The sequence below is a fragment of the Orcinus orca genome, chromosome 18, assembly GCF_937001465.1.
Source record: "Orcinus orca chromosome 18, mOrcOrc1.1, whole genome shotgun sequence".
In the NCBI taxonomy this organism is placed as follows: domain Eukaryota; kingdom Metazoa; phylum Chordata; class Mammalia; order Artiodactyla; family Delphinidae; genus Orcinus; species Orcinus orca.
Genome location: NC_064576.1, coordinates 521,119 through 539,859, shown reverse-complemented (window position 1 = coordinate 539,859; position 18,741 = coordinate 521,119). Strand labels below are relative to the sequence as shown.

Here is an 18,741-nt window from a genome sequence, read left to right as displayed (position 1 = left end):
CAGATGGAGAAATATACAATCATTATTGTGAAAATGACTATGCTACCCAAAGCAATATACAGATTCAATGCAATCCCTGTCAAATTACCAATGGCATTCTTTATAGAATTACAACAAAAAATTTTACAATTCGTATGGAAACACAAAAGACCCCAAATAGCCAAATCAATCTTGAGAAAAAAATAGAGCTGGAAGAATCAGGCTCGCTGACTTCAGGCTATACTACAAAGCTACAGTAATCAAGACAGTGTGGTATTGGCACAAAAACAGAAATATAGATCAATGGTAGAGGATAGAAAGCCCAGAGATAAACCCACCACATATGGTCATCTAATCTATGACAAAGGAGGCAGGAACATACAATGGAGAAAGACAGCCTCTCCAATAAGTGGTGCTGGGAAAACTGGACAGCTACCTGTGAAAGAATGAAATTAGAACACTACCTAACACCATACAGAAAAATAAACTCAAAATGGATTAAAGACCTAAATGTTAAGACCGGACACTATAAAACTCTTAGAGGAAGACATAAGAAAAACACTCTGACATAAACCACAGCAAGATCTTTTTTGACCCACCTTCTAGAGTAATGAAAATAAAAACGAGAATAAACAAATGGGACCTAATGAAACTTAAAAGCTTTTGCACAGCAAACCATAAACAAGATGGAAAGACAACCCTCAGAATGGGAGAAAATATTTGCAAATGAAGCAACGAACAAAGGATTAATCTCCAAAATATACAAAGAGCTCATGGAGCTCAATATCAAAAAAACAAACAACCCAATTAAAAAATGGGCAGAAGACCCAAATAGACATTTCACCAAAGAAGACATACACATGGCCAAGAGACACATAAAAAGATGCTCAACATCACTAATCATTAGAGAAATGCAAATCGAAACTACAATGAGGTATCACCTCACACTGGTCAGAATGGCCATCATCAAAAAATCTACAAACAATAAATCCTGGAGAGGGTGTGGAGAAAAGGGAACCCTCTTGCACTGTTTCTGGGAATGTAAATTGATAGCCACTATGGAGAACAGTATGGAGGGTCCTTAAAAAACTAAAAATAGACTTACCATATGACCTAGCAATCCCACTACTGGGCATATACCCTGAGAAAACCATAATTCAAAAAGAGTCATGTAGGGCTTCCCTGGTGGTGCAGTGGTTGAGAGTCCGCCTGCCGATGCAGGGGACACGGGTTTGAGCCCTGGTCCGGGAAGATCCCACATGCCGCAGAGAGGCTAGGCCTGTGAGCCGTGGTCGCTGAGCCTGTGCGTCCGGAGCCTGTGCTCCACAACGGGAGAGGCCACAACAGTGAGAGGCCCGCGTACCGCAAAAAAAAAAAAAAAAAGAAAAAGGCATGTACCACAGTATTCATTGGAGCACTATTTGCAATAGCCAGGACACGGGAACAACCTAAATGTCAAATGATAGATGACTGGATAAAGAAGATGTGGCACATGTATACAATGGAATATTACTCAGCCATAGGAAGGAACGAAATTGGGTCATTTTGAGAGATGTGGATGGACTTAGAGTCTGTCATACAGAGTGAAGTAAGCCAGAAAGAGAAAAACAAGTATCGTATATTAATGCATATATGTGGAATCTAGTAAAATGGTACAGATGAACCTATTTGCAGGGCAGGAATAGAGATGTAGAGAACGGACATGTGGACACAGCGGGAGAAGGGGAGGGTGGGACGAATTGGGAGATTAGGTTTGACATAAATACACTACCATGTGTGAAATAGACGGCTAGTGGGAACCTGCTATAAAGCACAGGGAGCTCAGTGCGGTGTCTGTGATGACCTGGAAGGGTGGGATGGTGGGGGTGGGAGGGACGTCCAAGGTAGGGGGGATATAGGTATACATATGGCTGATTCACTTCATTGTGCAGCACAAAGTAACACAACATTGTAAAGCAATTATACTCCAATAATTAAATAAAAGAATTAGATAAATTCAGAAAATACAGAGAAATCCTATAGACCCTTCACCCAGTATCCCCAGCGGGAGCTCTTGCAAAACTGTATCCTAAGCAGGAGCTGGGAGAGATACAGCCCACTGCCCGATCCGGGTGCACCAGGGCACATGCACGCACTCGTGTGTGTGTAGATCTGTGTGATTCTGTCACACGTGCACACACGTGTGGCCACCACCACTGTCAGGGCACAGAACACGTCCACCCCACAGGGTCCTTCCTGCTGCCTTGTTATGTCCACAGCCATCGCCTCCCCCTTCCCCGGGCCCTGACCCCCACTCTCCCTTCCCCGTCTCTGCAGTTTGTCATTTTAAGAATGTTGTGTAGGGAGTTCCTGGTGGCCTAGTGGTTAGGATTCCAGACTCTCACTGCCAGGGCCCAGGTTCAGTCCCTGGTCTGGGAACTGAGATCCCACAAGCCTCGCGGCCAAAAAAAAGAAGAAGAAAGAAAAGAAGTTGTGTAAATGGCATCATGCGTGAGAGTGGCAGGCTCTCCTCGGCCTTGAGGTCACCCGGGTTACTGCATCAGTCGTTCAAGATGTGGAAATTTTAAGAATTCATTATAAAACCACAACAAATCCAGAGTGTCTTTTTTTATAATTAAGAATAACAATAACAAAATAACACTATTTACTGAAAAAAACATGTTACAGTTTAGTAGTCTGTAGGATTTGATAGCCAAGTTTGAAGGTAAAATGAGGTGTTTATGAAAAAGGAGTGGTTCATATCTTAAGGTCTGTAAATAACTTCATGTTCACGGTAAAAGCTCTTTTCAGTGGAAATATTAGTGTGACTACAGCTAAAATTCTCAGAGGTTTTTCATAAAAGTGAATAGCTGTCTTCGGTGTTTCGGGGAGAGGGATAGCTAACTTCGGGAGCTTGTCTGAGGGAGGGGCCCGAGATGGACGGAGGGGTGTTACATGCCAGCTGCGCAGCAGTTTATCTTCCTGAAGTTTGAAATCTGTAGAAGAATCACTTTCTGAGATCTTTTGGAGAAAATGTGCATGTCTAGGTCTGTGCAGTTAACAAAGCACCTGCAATTTGTGTCTTGGTTCTGAAGAACACTAAATGTGTGCATGTCTGAAGTAGTGCTTGAATTCTTTCTTTCCCTTGAAACAGTAGGAGCTTAGCAACTGAGTCAATAAAATAACAGACCAGTGATATTGCCGGCTGTCTGTGGGATTGATCAGTGGTTTGTTTGCTTAAGGTGGTAACGTTTACTTAAGATTGTATTAAAACTGTGCCAGTGAACTCAGGAACTCAGCCCGCCCTACTCGATTATCCCACCTCATTAGGAAGCGCGCTGTCCCGCGTCCGTGGATCCTCTGGGAGATGCTGGGACCCAGAGTATCTAAACAAGTATTGAAATCGGACAGTTTCCTGACTTTTTACCCAGAATAGTGAGCCGGTGTGCAGTCTGTAATGGGTGACTTCTGATTGTCATTCTGAACACGGTGGCTCTTCTGCCCTCAGCGGTCGCCTCTGCAGGGTCTGCTGAGGTGCATGGAGCAGTCGGCCCCCCAGACCTCCGGCTGGGGCTCTTTGCTGCGTTCCCATGTGTGTCTCTGTAAGCTCTGTTGGTGTCCACTTTCTGTTGGCTGTCATTCCTTGGTTTGGTCAGCATTCTATCTCTAGAAGTGCACACTCTTATTTTTGCTAATCTACTTTACCTGGGAAACCAGATTAAACTCATTAGAATTGGGATTACCAGTGAAATGAAAATATATATATTCTAGAATAATATGATTCCTTGGAAATGGTGGGTTTTGTTTTGTTTCCTTTTCTTTTTGGCATAAGGACTTGGGCCTAGTTGCCAGGCTCAGTGGGTGTATTTCAGGGTGCGTCTTACTGGGCTCTCCTGCATTTGTCACCTCTTCCGTCTTTGTTCTCTATCTTCCTGCCTCCGAGGTCATTCTTTCTTGGTGACCCTGCTGACCCGGCCTCCATCTGCGCCTGGATCAGCCCTCCTCTGGGCGACACAGCTGCAGCTCCCCCCGCTACTGGGGCCGGGGTCCTGTCTGCGCCCTGCTGCCAGGATGAGCTCCCAGGCGCTGCTTGAAGTCTTCCTTAAGGGAGAAGAGGAGGAACCTGAATCTGCATGATAGAAAGTGTCTGAGTGTGGTTGTAGTTTGTAATTTTTTTTCTCTCCTTGACATCTTGTTAGCACATAAAGGTAGGCTGACATTGGAAATTTGACGGAATTCCAGGTGACTCAGGAAAGCACACGGTACGGCTCAGCCAGCTCGGCTCCATTTCCCAGCCCCTCGGACCTGGTTCCAGGGCCCCTCATGTGTGATGGGGGTAGCAGGTGGTGTTTCCTGGCCTTTGATATGTGAACCGTATGAAATGGAATTGGTTTTTGTCTTTTGTACGTGGTAGATTTAGTAGGTATATGAGGCTGAGTTTCACTTTAAAAAGTTGCTTTTAAATTCAGATGTAATCTTTAATCTCAGCTCTTCATCAGGCACCATACTTTAAATTCAGTGTTTGATTGTAATCTAAGTGCAGCAGATAGTTCAGATGTTGTTCTACGAAAAATAACATTTTCCTCGGAAAAGTGATAGTTTTTAGTAATTATTTAAAACTTTAATCTCCATAGCAATGAGTCATCGTTCAACTATATGTGTCAATAAATCTCTTTTTCAGCTGAAAATGCGTATCTCAAATGCAAGCCCGACTTAGCAGGAGTCTTTGGACTGCCTTGCCCTGTCCCTAAAGTCGGATCATGAAGGTGCTGGGGAGAAGCCACCTGTGGGTGTGGCTCCCGTTCCTTCACCTGCTGGCCAGCGGCGCGGAGCACGAAGAAGCGGTGAGACACGCCATCGAGTTGCACCGGCGCCAAGGGGCGGCCGTCACCCAGAGGAGACAGTGGGTCCTGGACGGTTGCAGAAAGCTCTCCGGGCTTCTTCGCCAAAAGGCTGTGGTTCTTAACAAACTGAAAAGTGCAGTCAGAGCAGTGGAAAAAGATGCCAGCCTTTCGGATGAAGAGAAGCTGTTTCAGGTGCACATGTTTGAAATTTTCCAGAAAGAGCTGAATGAAAGTGAAAACTCAGTCTTCCAGGCCGTCCATGGACTCCAAAGAGCCCTGCAGGGCGACTACAGGGACGTGGCCAACGTGAAGGAGAGCAGCCGGCAGCGCCTGGAGGCCCTGCGGAAGGCAGCCATCAAGGTGGGTCCAAGGCGGGGCGGGGCGCCCGCGGAGGGGGCTCCGATCTGACCCAGCAGGTGCAGGAGAGCCGCTCCCTTGGTGCAGTCACTTAGCAGAGCCACATTTGAGCACTTCTAGGGGTCTCTCATGCTTTCTCCATGGTGGAGATCCCTGGGTATTGAAAAGAGTTACTCGTGTTCCCCCAGTGAACTGACGTGGAAATAAGCCCATTGTAATTGCCGTCAGGGTTTTGAGCTTCTGATAAGAATCACTTTTAGTGTGAAGGCTGACTTTCTTCAAGGCCCACTTACTGAAAACAAAAATATTAAAGGTAGTTTTAAACAAATGTATACATTTGAATTAAGGATTTTGATGAAGGATACTTTTATTTTATTTTTAAATTTTTATTATTTTTTAAATAAATTTATTTTTGTTTTTTGGCTGCGTTGGGTCTTTGTTGCTGCGCACAGGCTTTCTCTAGTTGCGGCGAGCTGGGGCTACTCTTTGTTGCGGTGCGCGGGCTTCTCATTGCAGTGGTTTCTCTTGTTGTGGAGCACGGGCTCTAGGTGCACAGACTTTAGTAGATGCGGCGCGTGGGCTCAGTAGTTGTGGCTTGCCAGCTCTAGAGCACAGCCTCAGTAGCTGTGGCGCACGGGCTTAGCTGCTCCACGGTATGTGGGATCTTCCCGGACCAGGGCTCGAACCTGTGTCTCCTGCAGGTAGATTCTTAACCACTGCGCCACCAGGGAAGCCCCTGAAGGATACTTTTTTTTTTTTTTTTTTTGTGGTACGCAGGCCTCTCGCTGTTGTGGCCTCTCTCGTTGCGGAGCCCAGGCTCCGGACGCGCAGGGTCACCAGCCATGGCTCACGGGCCCAACTGCTCTGTGGCATGTGGGATCTTCCCGGACCGGGGCACGAACCCGTGTTCCCTGCATTGGCAGGCGGACTCTCAACCACTGCGCCACCAGGGAAGCCCTACCCTGAAGGATACTTTTAAAATGATGAGAAGAAACTATTATTACGTCAGATGTGATAGTTATATAATACTTTAAAGCTGTCATTTAAGCCATCTATTGTGTGCCAGGCACTTTAAATACACGAAGTATCATTTCGTCTTCATGGAAAGGCTATGGCAATATTATACAGCTTAAAAAGTAAAGAAGATACAAATTATTAAACTTTGTTTTGCCCAAGTGTGGTAGTTTGGGTAGGAATGTGGTGATGGGGTAAGTAGCCCCCTGGACTCGGGCGTCCTGCCTGTTGTTGGAAACAGACCTCCCCCTCCCAGCGGGATCACCGCCTCACCAGGTCCTTCGCACGGGTGGGACATTAAACTCCTTGGTGTTAAAGAGGGAGTCGCAGGGGTGTCGGTTTGCGGTAGTTTAACGGTAGAACAGAGAACAAACATGAGTTTGAGTGGCGCTGACCCCACCCGCCTGCTCTCTGCTGGTTCTGGCCTCACGGGTCTGAGGCGGTCCAGGCGCTGAGTAGAGGCCGCGAAACGGCCGAGCCTGTGCCTGGGGCCACCCTCCGCTCGGCGCCCACTCCGCCTCGAACGTGAGCAAGTAGAGGGATTTGATTTGCGATCCCTCGGGCTTGAGCATGGCTGTGTGCTCTACACGTGTTAAACTCTGTTCCCGGCACCACCCGTCAACTGTGCACGTAAGTAATGCTGTCAGATTCTCCTGGAACATCTCCCCTTCGTAACTTGGAAGTCCACTGTATTCCGCTCAGAAATGTCTAGCTAAATAGTCAGGTGCGCAGCTGGGCTTCACACGCAGTCGGCACAGTGGCTGCAACCGCATCAGGGTCGGCGGGTGGTTTTCGTGTGAAGAGAGGACCTTCGGCGTCTCTTTACGCTGGTGTGTTACATCCGTGTGTGTGTAAGTAGCCTTCCTGCGGGGTTTGCAGTGCCCTGGGGCACCTGGCCTCCACTGCCGTGTTCGCAGCGGGCAGGTCGTCCAGGTTTCCTTCGTCATAAACACCACCCTTCATTTCTTGCAAATGAATAGGAAGAGACGGAGTATGTGGAACTTCTGGCAGCAGAAAAACATCAGGCTGAAGTTCTTAAAAGCATGCAGCATCGGAACAAAAGTTTATCCCTCCTGGATGAGATCCTTGAGGACGTGAGGAAGGCGGCAGACCGTCTGGAGAAGGAGACGGAGGAACGCGCTTTCGACGACAATAGGTCGGTGAGTAGCGTCCACAGCAAGGTCCCCTCCGCCTGCCGAGCCGCTGAGAGGACGTGCACTTGGGACTGTTTGCGGGTGTACGGTAGTGCAGGCTGAAAACGAAGATGAGGCTGACGCACTCGCGTGGCCCTGAAGACGTGCCCCGTTTCCTCTGCTTCCCGCCCGGCCCCGTGTTTGGTCAGCGCCCCCCCCCCCCGCCCCCCGCCCCGACTGCCCCGCGCCCAGCAGCTCGTCTGTCTCCCCGGCCTTGGCTCCGGTCTCAGGAAGCTGGCCCTGGATGGCCACGTTTCAGTGCAGATCTGCCCGGGAGAGGCTCGCTCCTTACAGGAAACCACCTTTGGGTCCCAAGCAGCATGTCAGAGTGAGTCCTGGGACGGACTCAGGAAAGGGTTAGGTAATGACAGCAAACCAGAGCAAGGCTGGAGAGGGAAGGGGAGTGGGGCCCGCAGTGACCCCGGGGCTGGGGAGGCTCTGGGTGTGTGAGGGCCGTGTGCCTGGGGAAGAGTGTCCTTGCTTTTACCCCGCGCACCAGGCACTCTGCCCTCCGCGGCTCCGGGCTCTTCCACATTGGCCCTCCCCCGGTCCTCCCGTGGTTCAGTTCAGCCTGGCACCGTCCCCGTGGGGCTGGCGTGGACCCCGTGGGGACAGGCCCAGCCCAAGACGGCCCCTACTCCAAATGCCAACGCCCCTCCCTCTGGCGTTTGCTGTGCTGCCCACAGAGCTCAGTCTGTTTGCTAGGTTGGCAGATTGTCACGAAGGACACAGCTCAGACGGAAGAGGTACAGGGGCAGGGTGTGGGGGACGGTGGCCGCTCCCCTGCCCGCTCCGGGCCTGGCAGCCTCCCCCAAACACCTCCACACGTTCAGCAGCCTGGAAGCTCTCGGAAGCTCGTGACTGAAGGGTCTTCACGGAAGCTTCGTTATTTAGGCTCCTGACAAACTCGGCCTTGAGCCCCCCTGCCCTCCCAGAGGCCGTGGTGGAGCTGCGAGTTCAGCCCTCATCACGTGGCCGGCTCCTCTGGTGACCAGCCCCTCCCGTGGGTACCCGGGGGCTCTCCACCACCCCTCGCTCACCCGAGGGCAGGTGAGGTTGCGAGGGGCTTATTATGAAGGACAGCACACTCCTTTCACCTCTGCTGCTCTGGAGCGATTCGGGAACCGAGGCCAAAAGACCCAATATAGGGCAAGATGTTTGCATCGCTCTTTATCACTCAGGAAGTCCTGCGGGTTTGGGGGCTGTGGGCAGGAAAGGGGTCTAAGACCAAATATGTGTTTCTTGTTACAGATCACAGCGCCACGCCCTGAATCAGGTAGAGTAGGTGTTTGGAAGTAATAGAAATCCTGAACACTTCCATCCTTAAATCGCTTTTCAGTTGAAAGGCTTTTTCGAATTTTCTAATTTATCGGTCTTCGGTCACACTTGACAGAATGCTGAGAACGTTCCTGTCGTTCTTCTGTGGGGGACTTACTCTCTAACATTTGACCTTGAACTTAAACACGTCTAATTGGTTGTAGTGACACAACACTGTCATTGTTACAGGTCAGAGGGGTCAACTTTGAGGCAGTTCTGCGGGTGGAAGAGGACGAGGCCGGCTCCAAGCAGAACCTCACGAACCGGGAGGTCGAGGAGGACCTGGGCCTGAGCATGCTCATCGACTCCCAGAATAACCAGTACATCCTGACCAAGCCCAGGGACGCCACCATCCCGCGGGCAGACCCCCACCTCATCAAGGTAGCCCGTGCCTCCGCCTGGCACCCACGTCCGCTGCCTAAAAGCTGCCTTCGCTAGAATAGCTCCTTCTCGAGGGGCAGAGAGGGCCTGGCCGTGGTTTCACGTGTGGCCTGTGTCGACGTGGGGGCGGCCTGAGGTGCACACCTGCACCCTTGGAGGGAGCCGGTCTAGTGGGGGGACGTGGAATTCTTTAGACTCGAGGTCGACAGGGTTGTGGTTCGGGATCACTGTTTGGACTTGGACCGTGTGAGTGACAGGTGTGAGAGTGAGGGAGTGCAGCCTGCGCAGGGCCACATCAGTCGCTGGGTCTCCAGCTAAACTCCCTGACGCTGGAATCTGTTCAGGAGAAGAGACCGAGGCAAAGAACTCAGCCTTCAAGGTGCTGCCAGGACAGACAGCCGAGGGGCAGGTAGACATGCGGTCCCCACGGGCTTGTCCCGTGTGAGGGGCTGATCCCTGAACTGCTGTCTTGAATCCAGAGGTGAAAGACAGCACGTGTGTGGCCTTCCTTGGTTTTGACCACGTGGGGACTGGGAGGGGCTGAGTCTGAGAACGCGACTTCGTGCCCTTGGCGAGGGGCAGGGTCTCTCCACTGCGCAGTTGCCCCCCTTCCCCTTTGTACGTAGCGTAGCTTCTGGGGCGGCATCTTGAGGCCACGTGAATACGCCATTCCTCGCCACCCTCGGGCCAGCAGCCTTAGCACCGTCCACGAGTCTCTTCTGGACCGGTTCATATCCTGAAGGTTAGGTCGTCTTCGTGCCGTGGGAGCACAGTGGGGAAGGGCTCCCGGACTCGAGCCCTGAGAGGAGTCCTCGTACTCACAGTTCTCAGAGGACTGTCACGGGGTCCACGCGAGACAGACACATCGCTGTAATCGTTAGACGCTGAGGAGCGAGCCTAACCTGCTCCCAGAAGCCTCCCTCGGCTCCCGCACTTGCCTTTCTGCCCCCTCAGTGAGGCCAGGGTACCGTCCCACCCTACCTTCTCCTTTCTCTTGCTGCCTGTTATCTTATGTGTGTGTTTCTTGTCTGTTTATCCTTCTGTTAGGACATCGTCACCATAGGGATGTTGTCCTTACCATGCGGCTGGCTCTGTACAACGATAGGACTGCCGACCATGTTTGGTTACATCATCTGTGGCGTGCTTCTGGGGCCCTCCGGACTCAACAGTATTAAGGTAAGAACAAAATTGAACTGTTTAGTGTCTGTTGAACTTGAATTAATGAAGATAGCAGTTTCTTATAAATCATATCAAAGAAGATGTCTTTTAAAGTTAACTGAGGAATCTCTAAAGTGTAAGAAAGTCATTTTGTTCATTAATGAATGAGCAGCTTGACCAGACAAATGATCCTCTTCGTGTCTTTAAAATTATATTAGTTTTAAAGATTCTATTTGCAGTAATATTATGGGCTGGATTATTCGGACACTGAAAGGAACTAAAAATCCTGGATTAAATGTATTTTTAAAACATGCTTGGAGGGCTTCCCTGGTGGCGCAGTGGTTGAGAGTCCACCTGCCGATGCAGGGGACACGGGTTCGTGCCCCGGTCCAGGAGGATCCCACATGCCGCGGAGTGGCTGGGCCCGTGAGCCATGGCTGCTGAGCCTGCGCGTCCGGAGCCTTTGCTCCACGACGGGAGAGGCCACAACAGTGAGAGGCCCGTGTAAAAAAAAAAAAAACAACATGCTTGGGACTTCCCTGGTGGTGCAGTGGTTAAGAATCTGCCTGCCAAGGCAGGGGACACAGCTTCGAGCCCTGGTCTGGGAAGATCCCGCGTGCTGCGGAGTGACTAAGCCCGCGTGCCACGACTACTGAGCCCGCGTGCCACGACTACTGAGCCCGCGTGCCACAACTACTGAGCCCACGCGCCGCATCTACTGAAGCCTGCGCACCTAGAGCCTGTGCTCCGCAACAAGAGAAGCCACCACAATGAGGAGCCTGTGCACTGCAACGAAGAGTAGCCCCTGCTCGCTGCAACTAGAGAAAGCCCGCGCACAGCGACGAAGACCCAGTGCAGCAAGAAAATAAATAAAAATTAAAAAAACCAAAAAACCAAAAACCACGCTTAACACCCTGAGAAGCTGGTAAAGTAGTGAGCAGTGACCCAGCCTGGCTGTGGGTGTCTGGAGGCCCGGGAGGATGCGGGTGCTGAGGCTGCTCCTGCTGAAGGCTGTTTGCCGAGCAGATTGAGGGGAGCATTGTCCTGTGTTGGTGGCGCTTTTGACGGTGAGGAAAGAGTCCCAAGCCTTGTGGGCTTCAAGCTGGGTCCTTGAAAAGAAAACGCAATGTGGACAAAGGGAAAGAGAGTGCCATGTAGAGGTGTCCTGGTCCCACCCCAGCGGAACCTGCAGTGCAGGGTGTGGGAAGGGGCCACGGTGTGCCCCGCCCTGCCTGATGCTTCCCTTTGGGTAGCATGGGAGTCGGTGAAGCGGGGGCTCCACCTGCAGCCTCATCCCCTCCTCGGCATAGCCCACCCGCACCGGGTCTGGAGGGTCCTGAGGGATCCCCCCGCTGGACAACACGGGGGGGTCGAGGCGGCCTTCACACTGACTGATCCTCACAGCAGACTGTGTTGCCAGGTGAGAAGTACCTGGATGCTGCCGGCTGAGAGCCTGGACCTTGGTGAGGAGATGAGTGTAGCCGCTACCCAGCAGGGTGGCTTCTGGGAAGCCTGGTTTTAATTCAACTTTTTTTTTTTTTAACATCTTTATTGGAGTATAATTGCTTTAAAATGGTGTGTTAGTTGCTGCTGTATAACAAAGTGAATCAGCTATACATATATATATATATCCCCGTATCTCTTCCCTCTTGCGTCTCCCTCCCACCCTCCCTATCCCACCCCTCTAGGTGGTCACAAAGCACTGAGCTGATCTCCCTGTGCTATGCGGCTGCTTCCCACTAGCCATCTGTTTTACATTTGGGAGTGTATATATGTCCATGCCACCCTCTCACTTCGTCCCAGCTTACCCTTCCCCCTCCCTGTGTCCTCACGTCCATTCTCTACATCTGCGTCTTTATTCCTCTCCTGCCCCTAGGTTCTTCAGAACTATTCTTTTTTAGATTCCATATATATGTGTTAGCATATGGTATTTGTTTTTCTCTTTCTGACTTACCTCACTCTGTATGACAGACTCTAGGTCCATCCATCTCACTACAAATAACTCAATTTCATTTCTTTTTATGGCTGAGTAATATTCCATTGTATATATGTGCCACATCTTCTTTATCCATTCATCTGTCGATGGACACTTAGGTTGCTTCCGTGTCCTGTCTATTGTAAATAGTGCTGAAATGAACATTGTGGTACATGACTCTTTTTCAATTATGGTTTTCTCTCAGCTTTTTAAATAGGTAGTTTTTATGTGATTGAAACAGTATAAAAAGCTGTAGGTGAAAAATCTTTGCCTGACCTTGTCCCATCCCTCCCTTTCCAGAACATTTGCAAACACTGGAAGACACAAATGTATCTTCCTTTTCCTTTTTACTTAACAGCAAAGATAGCTCATAAGCAAAGAATTAAGGCTAAATAACTAGGTAATAGATCCAACTGGATACTATGAATATTGCATTTCTTAATAAATTACCTATACCATGGAAAAATAATATAATTACAGTAGATAAAAATACCAAGATCAGGACTTCCCTGGCGGTCCAGTGGTTACGACTCTGCGCTCCCAATGCAGGGGGCCCAGGTTCCATCCCTGGTCGGGGAACTAGATCTGCATGCCACATGGTGTGGCCAGAAACAAAAAACATAAACAAAAACAAAACCCCAAACAAACGAACAAAAATACCAAGATAAAATTACCAAATTAAAAATGCAAGATCATACTAGCCGAAAGTGGGAGTGGTTAATGGAGAGAGTCTAATTGTATATAATTGTACTTCAGTATTTATCTTTTCATAGTAGGGAGTTAACAGGCTTTCATTTTCTAAGTCAAGAAGTATAGGTTTAAGTATGTTACTTTGAAGTCAGGTTGCAGCCTAATTTTCAAAAGGGAAAATAAATAGTAGCAGTAAGGAAGCATAAAAAGCAGAAGACATAAAAGAATTGAGAGCAAATGTTGTTTTATAGCAAATATATGTGGAATAAACTTCTGTATGAAAAGAGGTTTGCAGATGGTGTCAGGAAAAAAAGTACAACAAACGAGATTGAATAAAAATTAAGTGACTAAAAGGTTGAGAGTGAAAGGAGGAAATGTGCTGATAGAGAGAGGGCAAATCGGTGGTGTTCACAGCCAGCAGACAGAGGAGGTGCACGGCGGGGCCTGGGTGGCACACCGACACACGAAGGCCTGGACTCTGTTTTCACGTGTTCAGGGAACGTTGAAAAAAATCAAAAAGTTAGTGGCCATAATGCAAACCTCAACTGTAAATAATGTAAGTAGCACCAAATGTACTGGTATGAACAGCACTGTCTGCTGTAGTGCAGGAACGTTGATGGTAAAAAGCAAATGAGGGGCACTGTACGCCAGGACCTGTGGGGAGTGGCCAGATGGGGTCCAGGAGAAAATGCCACACTCAGTCTCACCCAGACCCAAGGAAAGTAAAGCACTCCTGTTAGTTAAGTGTTAAACTCAGGTTTAATGCCTCCCCGTCCCCAAAGGAAGCTAATGGAAGGAAGTAATGGAAGTACCAGTGGAAATTAATGAACTTGAAAGTGGGTGAATTCATGAGTTGTTTCCTAGAAAATAAATAAAAATATTCCTCCAGCTAATCAAGAAAAAGGAAAAAAGGCACTACCGTCAGGAAGTTCAGAGTATCTCAGATATAGAGGAAATTCAGATCGTTGTTTGTTTGTTGTTTTAAATACTGGGCTTTTTGGTGGAGTCCCACTGAGTATGTTAGGACAAGATGGTTCTGTGAAGTCCACGTGATGTCTTAACTACGTTCAGTTTTACGGTTTTAAAACCTTCTTGTTTCTCAGTCAGTTGTGCAGGTGGAGACGTTGGGAGAATTTGGCGTGTTCTTTACTCTCTTCCTCGTTGGCTTAGAATTTTCCCCAGAGAAGCTGAGAAAGGTGAGTCCACCAGTGTGCTTGTGTCGTTGCCCCACTGAGATTAACGTGCCCTGCAACCGCCGTCCACGTTCGTTGGAGACTTGCCCAGCAGATGAGGTCTGTTTAGAGTAGAATATGGTGTTGTAGTTTGATGTTATTTCTGGAACATAAACTCCAGAAGATAAAATGTTTAAAAAAAAAGAGTGAAAATTCAGTGAATAAATGGAATTAGCGTTCAGTGGCTAATTCCAAACCGGGTCTGAGAAGTGCTGTGTTCAAACTTATTGATTTTTGAGTCCCTCCAAGAGGGTCCAACGCTGGTAGAGGCCGAAATATCATAGGGATGGAACATTCAGTGTGTTACTCTGGGGAAAAACTCCTCGTTTTCCTAAATAAGTGGCAAATTTTGATTATTGCTGTGTCACTGTAAGATGAAAATATCTGAAAGGTTAATAGTATTTAAGATCATATGTATGAATAAATGTTAAAATAGTGGAAGCAACAGTTCCTCCTAAATTTGTTGACTTTTAGAATGATTACTTTGAAAGCCGGAATATTCAAGAATGGAAACGGAGTTAGGTTGGAAGTGAATTCATGAAAAGCTACTTTGTGTTTGAACAGACAGCTCACAGAAGAGGAGAAAGCTGATGAGAAAGCAGATGCGGGTGTGTGGGAAATGACAGGGAGGCTGCTGGTTACAGGAAGGGGCAGCTCCATCCAGGCCCCGTTTGCCACCAGCTTAACAGGACACTAGTGTCGAGCCAGCAGGGGTCTCAGTGACTTTGCGGGTGGTCACTGGGCGCCCTCCCACCAGGCTGATGAGAGTGACAGCTCGTGCCCCTTCTGGGGAGCAGTCCGGCAGTTGGATTCGAGAGCCTTGCCAGGTTCACGTCCTTCACTTGTGGTTCTGCTCCTGGGTTTCTAGGCAAAGGGAAGAGTCAAGCCCAAGTTTTGGTTTTTGTTTTTAAAATTAGCCCCTAAAAGGTACTCAGCTCCTCACTGTAGCATTTTTATGGAAGATCCACAGCAGGCTGAGTGTCTGAGGCTAAGCTGGGATGTAGCTGCTGGGTGGACTCTTACGTAGCCATTAAAAGTGTTATAAGAATGTGCAGTAACAAAGAGAAAAATGTTAAATGCTGAACTTCAGAAGAAAAGGTGAGCGTATAGTGTGACTGTGGCGACACAGAAGGAGCCCAGAAGCGCCAAACACCCGTGGGTGCTGCTCTCCAAGTCCTCTCTGACCACCAGCGTGCTTCCTGCAGGAAGGGAAGTGAGCTCGGCCTGAGCCTGCGCTGCCGTAGGAGCAGCTGTGCCCGGCCCTGCCCACCCCTCTCCCCAGTTCCTCCTTTTCTTCTTTCTTTTTGTTTTTTAATAAATTTATTTACTTATTTTTATTTTTGGCCATGTTGGGTCTTTGTTGCTGCGCGCGGGCTTTCTCTAGTTGCGGCGAGCAGGGGCTACTCTGTTGTGGTGTGCAGGCTTCTCATTGCGGTGGCTTCTCTTGTTGCGGAGCACAGGCTCTAGGCGCGTGGCCTCAGTAGTTGTGGCACGTGGGCTCAGTAGTTGTGGCTTTCGGGCTCTAGAGCACAGGCTCAGTAGTTGTGGTGCATGGGCTTAGTTGCTCCACGGTGTGTGGGATCTTCCCAGACCAGGGCTCGAACCTGTGTCCCCTGCACTGGCAGGCGGATTCCTAACCACCGTGCCACCAGGGAAGTCCCGCCCCCTTTTTTTCTATTAAAGCTCCATTTGTCCATCCACTGGCGACTCACTTCCTGTCAGTTTTCCTCCTCATGCAGTGTCCTGAGTCAGCTCAGGGTTTTCTCCTGGTACTCTGGTATCTTTTTCATCCTTCTGGCACAATCACCTCCATGTGTTAATTTCTGAATCTAAAGTATAAAGAAAATTGGCCACTTCTCTTGGTCCTAAGGGAAGTGGCCGAATTCTTCCTGTTAATTCCGTTGAGGTGTGTGTTGTGGCTGGGCCAGAGGGGCCTGGCGAGGACCTGTGGGGTCTCCCGGGAGCGGGAGGGTCTTCCCAGGCAGCCCTGTGAAAGCGCAGCCTGGACCCCTCGGTGTTCACGTGCGTTCAGACGTTCACAGCAAGCAGCGGTGTTACCTTGCGGTTAGGAGTGCGGAGGGGCAGCGTCTGGTCCCCCCGCGTCCCTGGTGCAGCCACCTCAGCTGGCGCGTTCTCATCTGGGCTGTGAGGGGTTGGGAAGAGTCAGGTGCCCTCTGGGTCCAGAGTCTCATAGCTGTCTTCCCCAGCACTGTGGTGTTCAGGATTAAACAAGGAAGTAACGTCATTCACCATGATGTTTGTGTGCCCGCATCAGTGTGATACGTTTTTGTGATGCTTTAGGGATTTTGCGCCTGGGGATGCAGCCTGAGGCAGGGCTCGTGGGAGCAGGTGTGTGTCGTAAGTCAGGGCAGGGGCTTGGGCGGGGACCGGCCTTATTGGGTGCCTTTGGGTCTGGGGCGAGCTGGGGTCTCTAATGTCCCCTAGCTCCGATGTCCCTGAGCGCCACCGAGCCTGGCTGCTCCCCGCCTGGCGGCCCTGACCCTTGACCTGCACCTGGAGCGCATCCCGCCCCTTCGTAGGCAGGCCCATGGGCTCGGCGTGCAGAAAGTTTATATCCATTGATAACTACGCTAGTAAGTCCACTTTTATTTCTCAGCGATAAGTGACTGACAGCTTTAGCGCACCCTGAGGTACCGGTGGCTCTCCTGCCTTGTGGGGTACCCGTGTGGCCCTGTCACGGTGGGAGGTTACTTGGCGGGGTTTTGAAGTGTCAGCAGTTGCTGGCAGGTCCCTCTCAGTCTTCTGTGAAATCTCCTAGAGGCCTGATTAGAGACAGTTCAGAGACGCCCGAGTCTGCGAGATCCTTCCCGGGCCTTGTCACCGAGGATGCTCGTGCCCTCGACTGTCTGTCGTTTATCTGTGAATCACCTGGGCCGCTCAGGTGTGTCCCGTTTCCGCTGGAAGAGGGGGCGGAGGGGTCCCCAGCTCCAGGTGTGTTCTGAGGATGGCGGTGCACGACACGGAGAGTGTGGAGGGCGTGCTTCGTCCCTAACCACGTCCAGCGCTCGGCGACCGCGTGTGCCCGCCCCCGCTTTTCGTGGTGTCGCGCTGGTGTGTTTGCTGCGGGGCCGGCTGGTTCCTGGGCAGGCGTGCCCGCGCTCTGCGGGGCCGCGGGCACTGAGGTGTGTGCACACCCCTGTGCTCTCTCCCAGGTGTGGAAGATCTCCCTGCAGGGGCCCTGCTACATGACTCTGCTCATGGTGGCCTTTGGCTTGCTCTGGGGCCACCTTCTGCAGATCAGACCCACCCAGAGCGTCTTTATCTCCACCTGCCTCTCCTTGTCGAGCACACCCCTGGTGTCCAAGTTCCTTGTGGGCAGCGCTCGCAGCGACAAGGAAGGTAGGTGGCCGCGCGTTCTGAGCGTGTGTCAAGGTTAACCGACTTGAGTCCACACGCTCTTAGTGACTTTTCCCCAAGCAGGCGACATCGACTACGGCGCGGTGCTGCTGGGGATGCTGGTGACGCAGGACGTGCAGCTGGGACTGTTCATGGCTGTCCTGCCCACGCTCATCCAGGCAGGAGCCGGCACACACGCCAGGTAGGGTTGCTGCTCTACTTCAGTTCACGGTGTGTTTTTCTGGCTTCAGATCATTTGTTTATCGAAATACCGACCTTCCTTTCCTTCTCAAGTACAAGGTTTCTTCTGCTCTGTTTCCTTTCTGTTGGAGGGCTCTGGTCATTCTTTTGTGGTCAGTCTGCTGCCGATGGCAGGTTCTCTCGGTTTCCTCATCTGAGTCTTATCTCCCTTCCCGCTGGAGGACGTGGCCACCGGGTGTTGGTCCGCAGCAGACGTTTCTTTCTTCCAGTGCCTGGCAGTGCTGTGCTGCTTCTCCCTGGCCTCCGACGGCTTCAGTGATAAACCGGCTGTCGTTCAGATCTGTGTTTCTCCACAAGTAACGCAAGGCTGCTCTCTGGCTGCTTTCAAGACTTTGCCTTTAGTTTTCAGAAATTTAATTACGCTGTCTTGGTGTCTTAGCTTGGGCTCTTCAGCAGACACCACAGATGCGGCAGCTTACACAGCAGACGTTTAGCCTCGGGGGCTGGGCGCCGGAGATTAGGGTGCTGGTGCCCTCTCAGGCAGCTGTCTTCTCCTGTGTCTCGACGGTAGGGGAGGTGGAGAGGCTGCAGAGCCCTCCGGTCTCTCTTATAAAGGCCATTAGTCCCGGCACCAGCCCCACCTCCAGATGACTCTGGGGGGACACACACCTCCGGCCCGTGATACCTTTGGGTTTGTTCTGTGTGGCGTTCGTTCATCTTCTCGAAGCTGTAGCTCTATGTCTCTTGTCTATTCCTAGTTTAGGAATTTCGGCCATTGTTTCCTCAGGTGTTTTTTTTCAGTCCCGCTTGCCCCCTCCTCCTGGGACCCCAGTGATGCGCACGTGGCTCTTCTGTTGTCCAACGGGGCTCTGAGACACTTCTTTTTCGGTCTGTCTTCTGCCTGTTGTTCAGACTGGGTAGATTGTGTGCGTTTGCCCTCACGTCCACTGGTCCCACCCTCTGTCATCTCTCTACTACTCAGCCCACCCAGCAAGGGTTTTGCTCGGGTTACTACACTGCTTAGTTGCCTAATTTCCATTTGATCCTTCTTTTTATAACTTCTG

General features: G+C 50.5%; 1 protein-coding gene across 10 annotated transcripts in view; it reads left to right on the top strand.

Moving 5' to 3' along the window:
* TMCO3 (transmembrane and coiled-coil domains 3) overlaps nt 1-18,741 on the top strand; it is a 31,423-nt gene that overhangs the window by 3,410 nt on the left and 9,272 nt on the right. For 5 of the 10 annotated variants that reach the window (XM_033434969.2, XM_049701005.1, XM_033434970.2 and 2 more), the window contains 7 exons: nt 4,640-5,162; nt 7,154-7,333; nt 8,873-9,064; nt 10,112-10,240; nt 13,991-14,083; nt 17,293-17,479; nt 17,558-17,678. In XM_033434969.2, coding sequence (XP_033290860.1) covers nt 4,719-5,162; nt 7,154-7,333; nt 8,873-9,064; nt 10,112-10,240; nt 13,991-14,083; nt 17,293-17,479; nt 17,558-17,678 — 1,346 coding nt within the window. In that variant the 5' untranslated portion in view covers nt 4,640-4,718. Of the gene's footprint in view, nt 1-4,157; nt 4,302-4,592; nt 5,163-7,153; nt 7,334-8,872; nt 9,065-10,111; nt 10,241-13,990; nt 14,084-17,292; nt 17,480-17,557; nt 17,679-18,741 lie in introns of those variants that run through there. The other 5 variants (XM_033434973.2, XM_033434975.2, XM_033434972.2 and 2 more) reach the window with 4 other exon arrangements.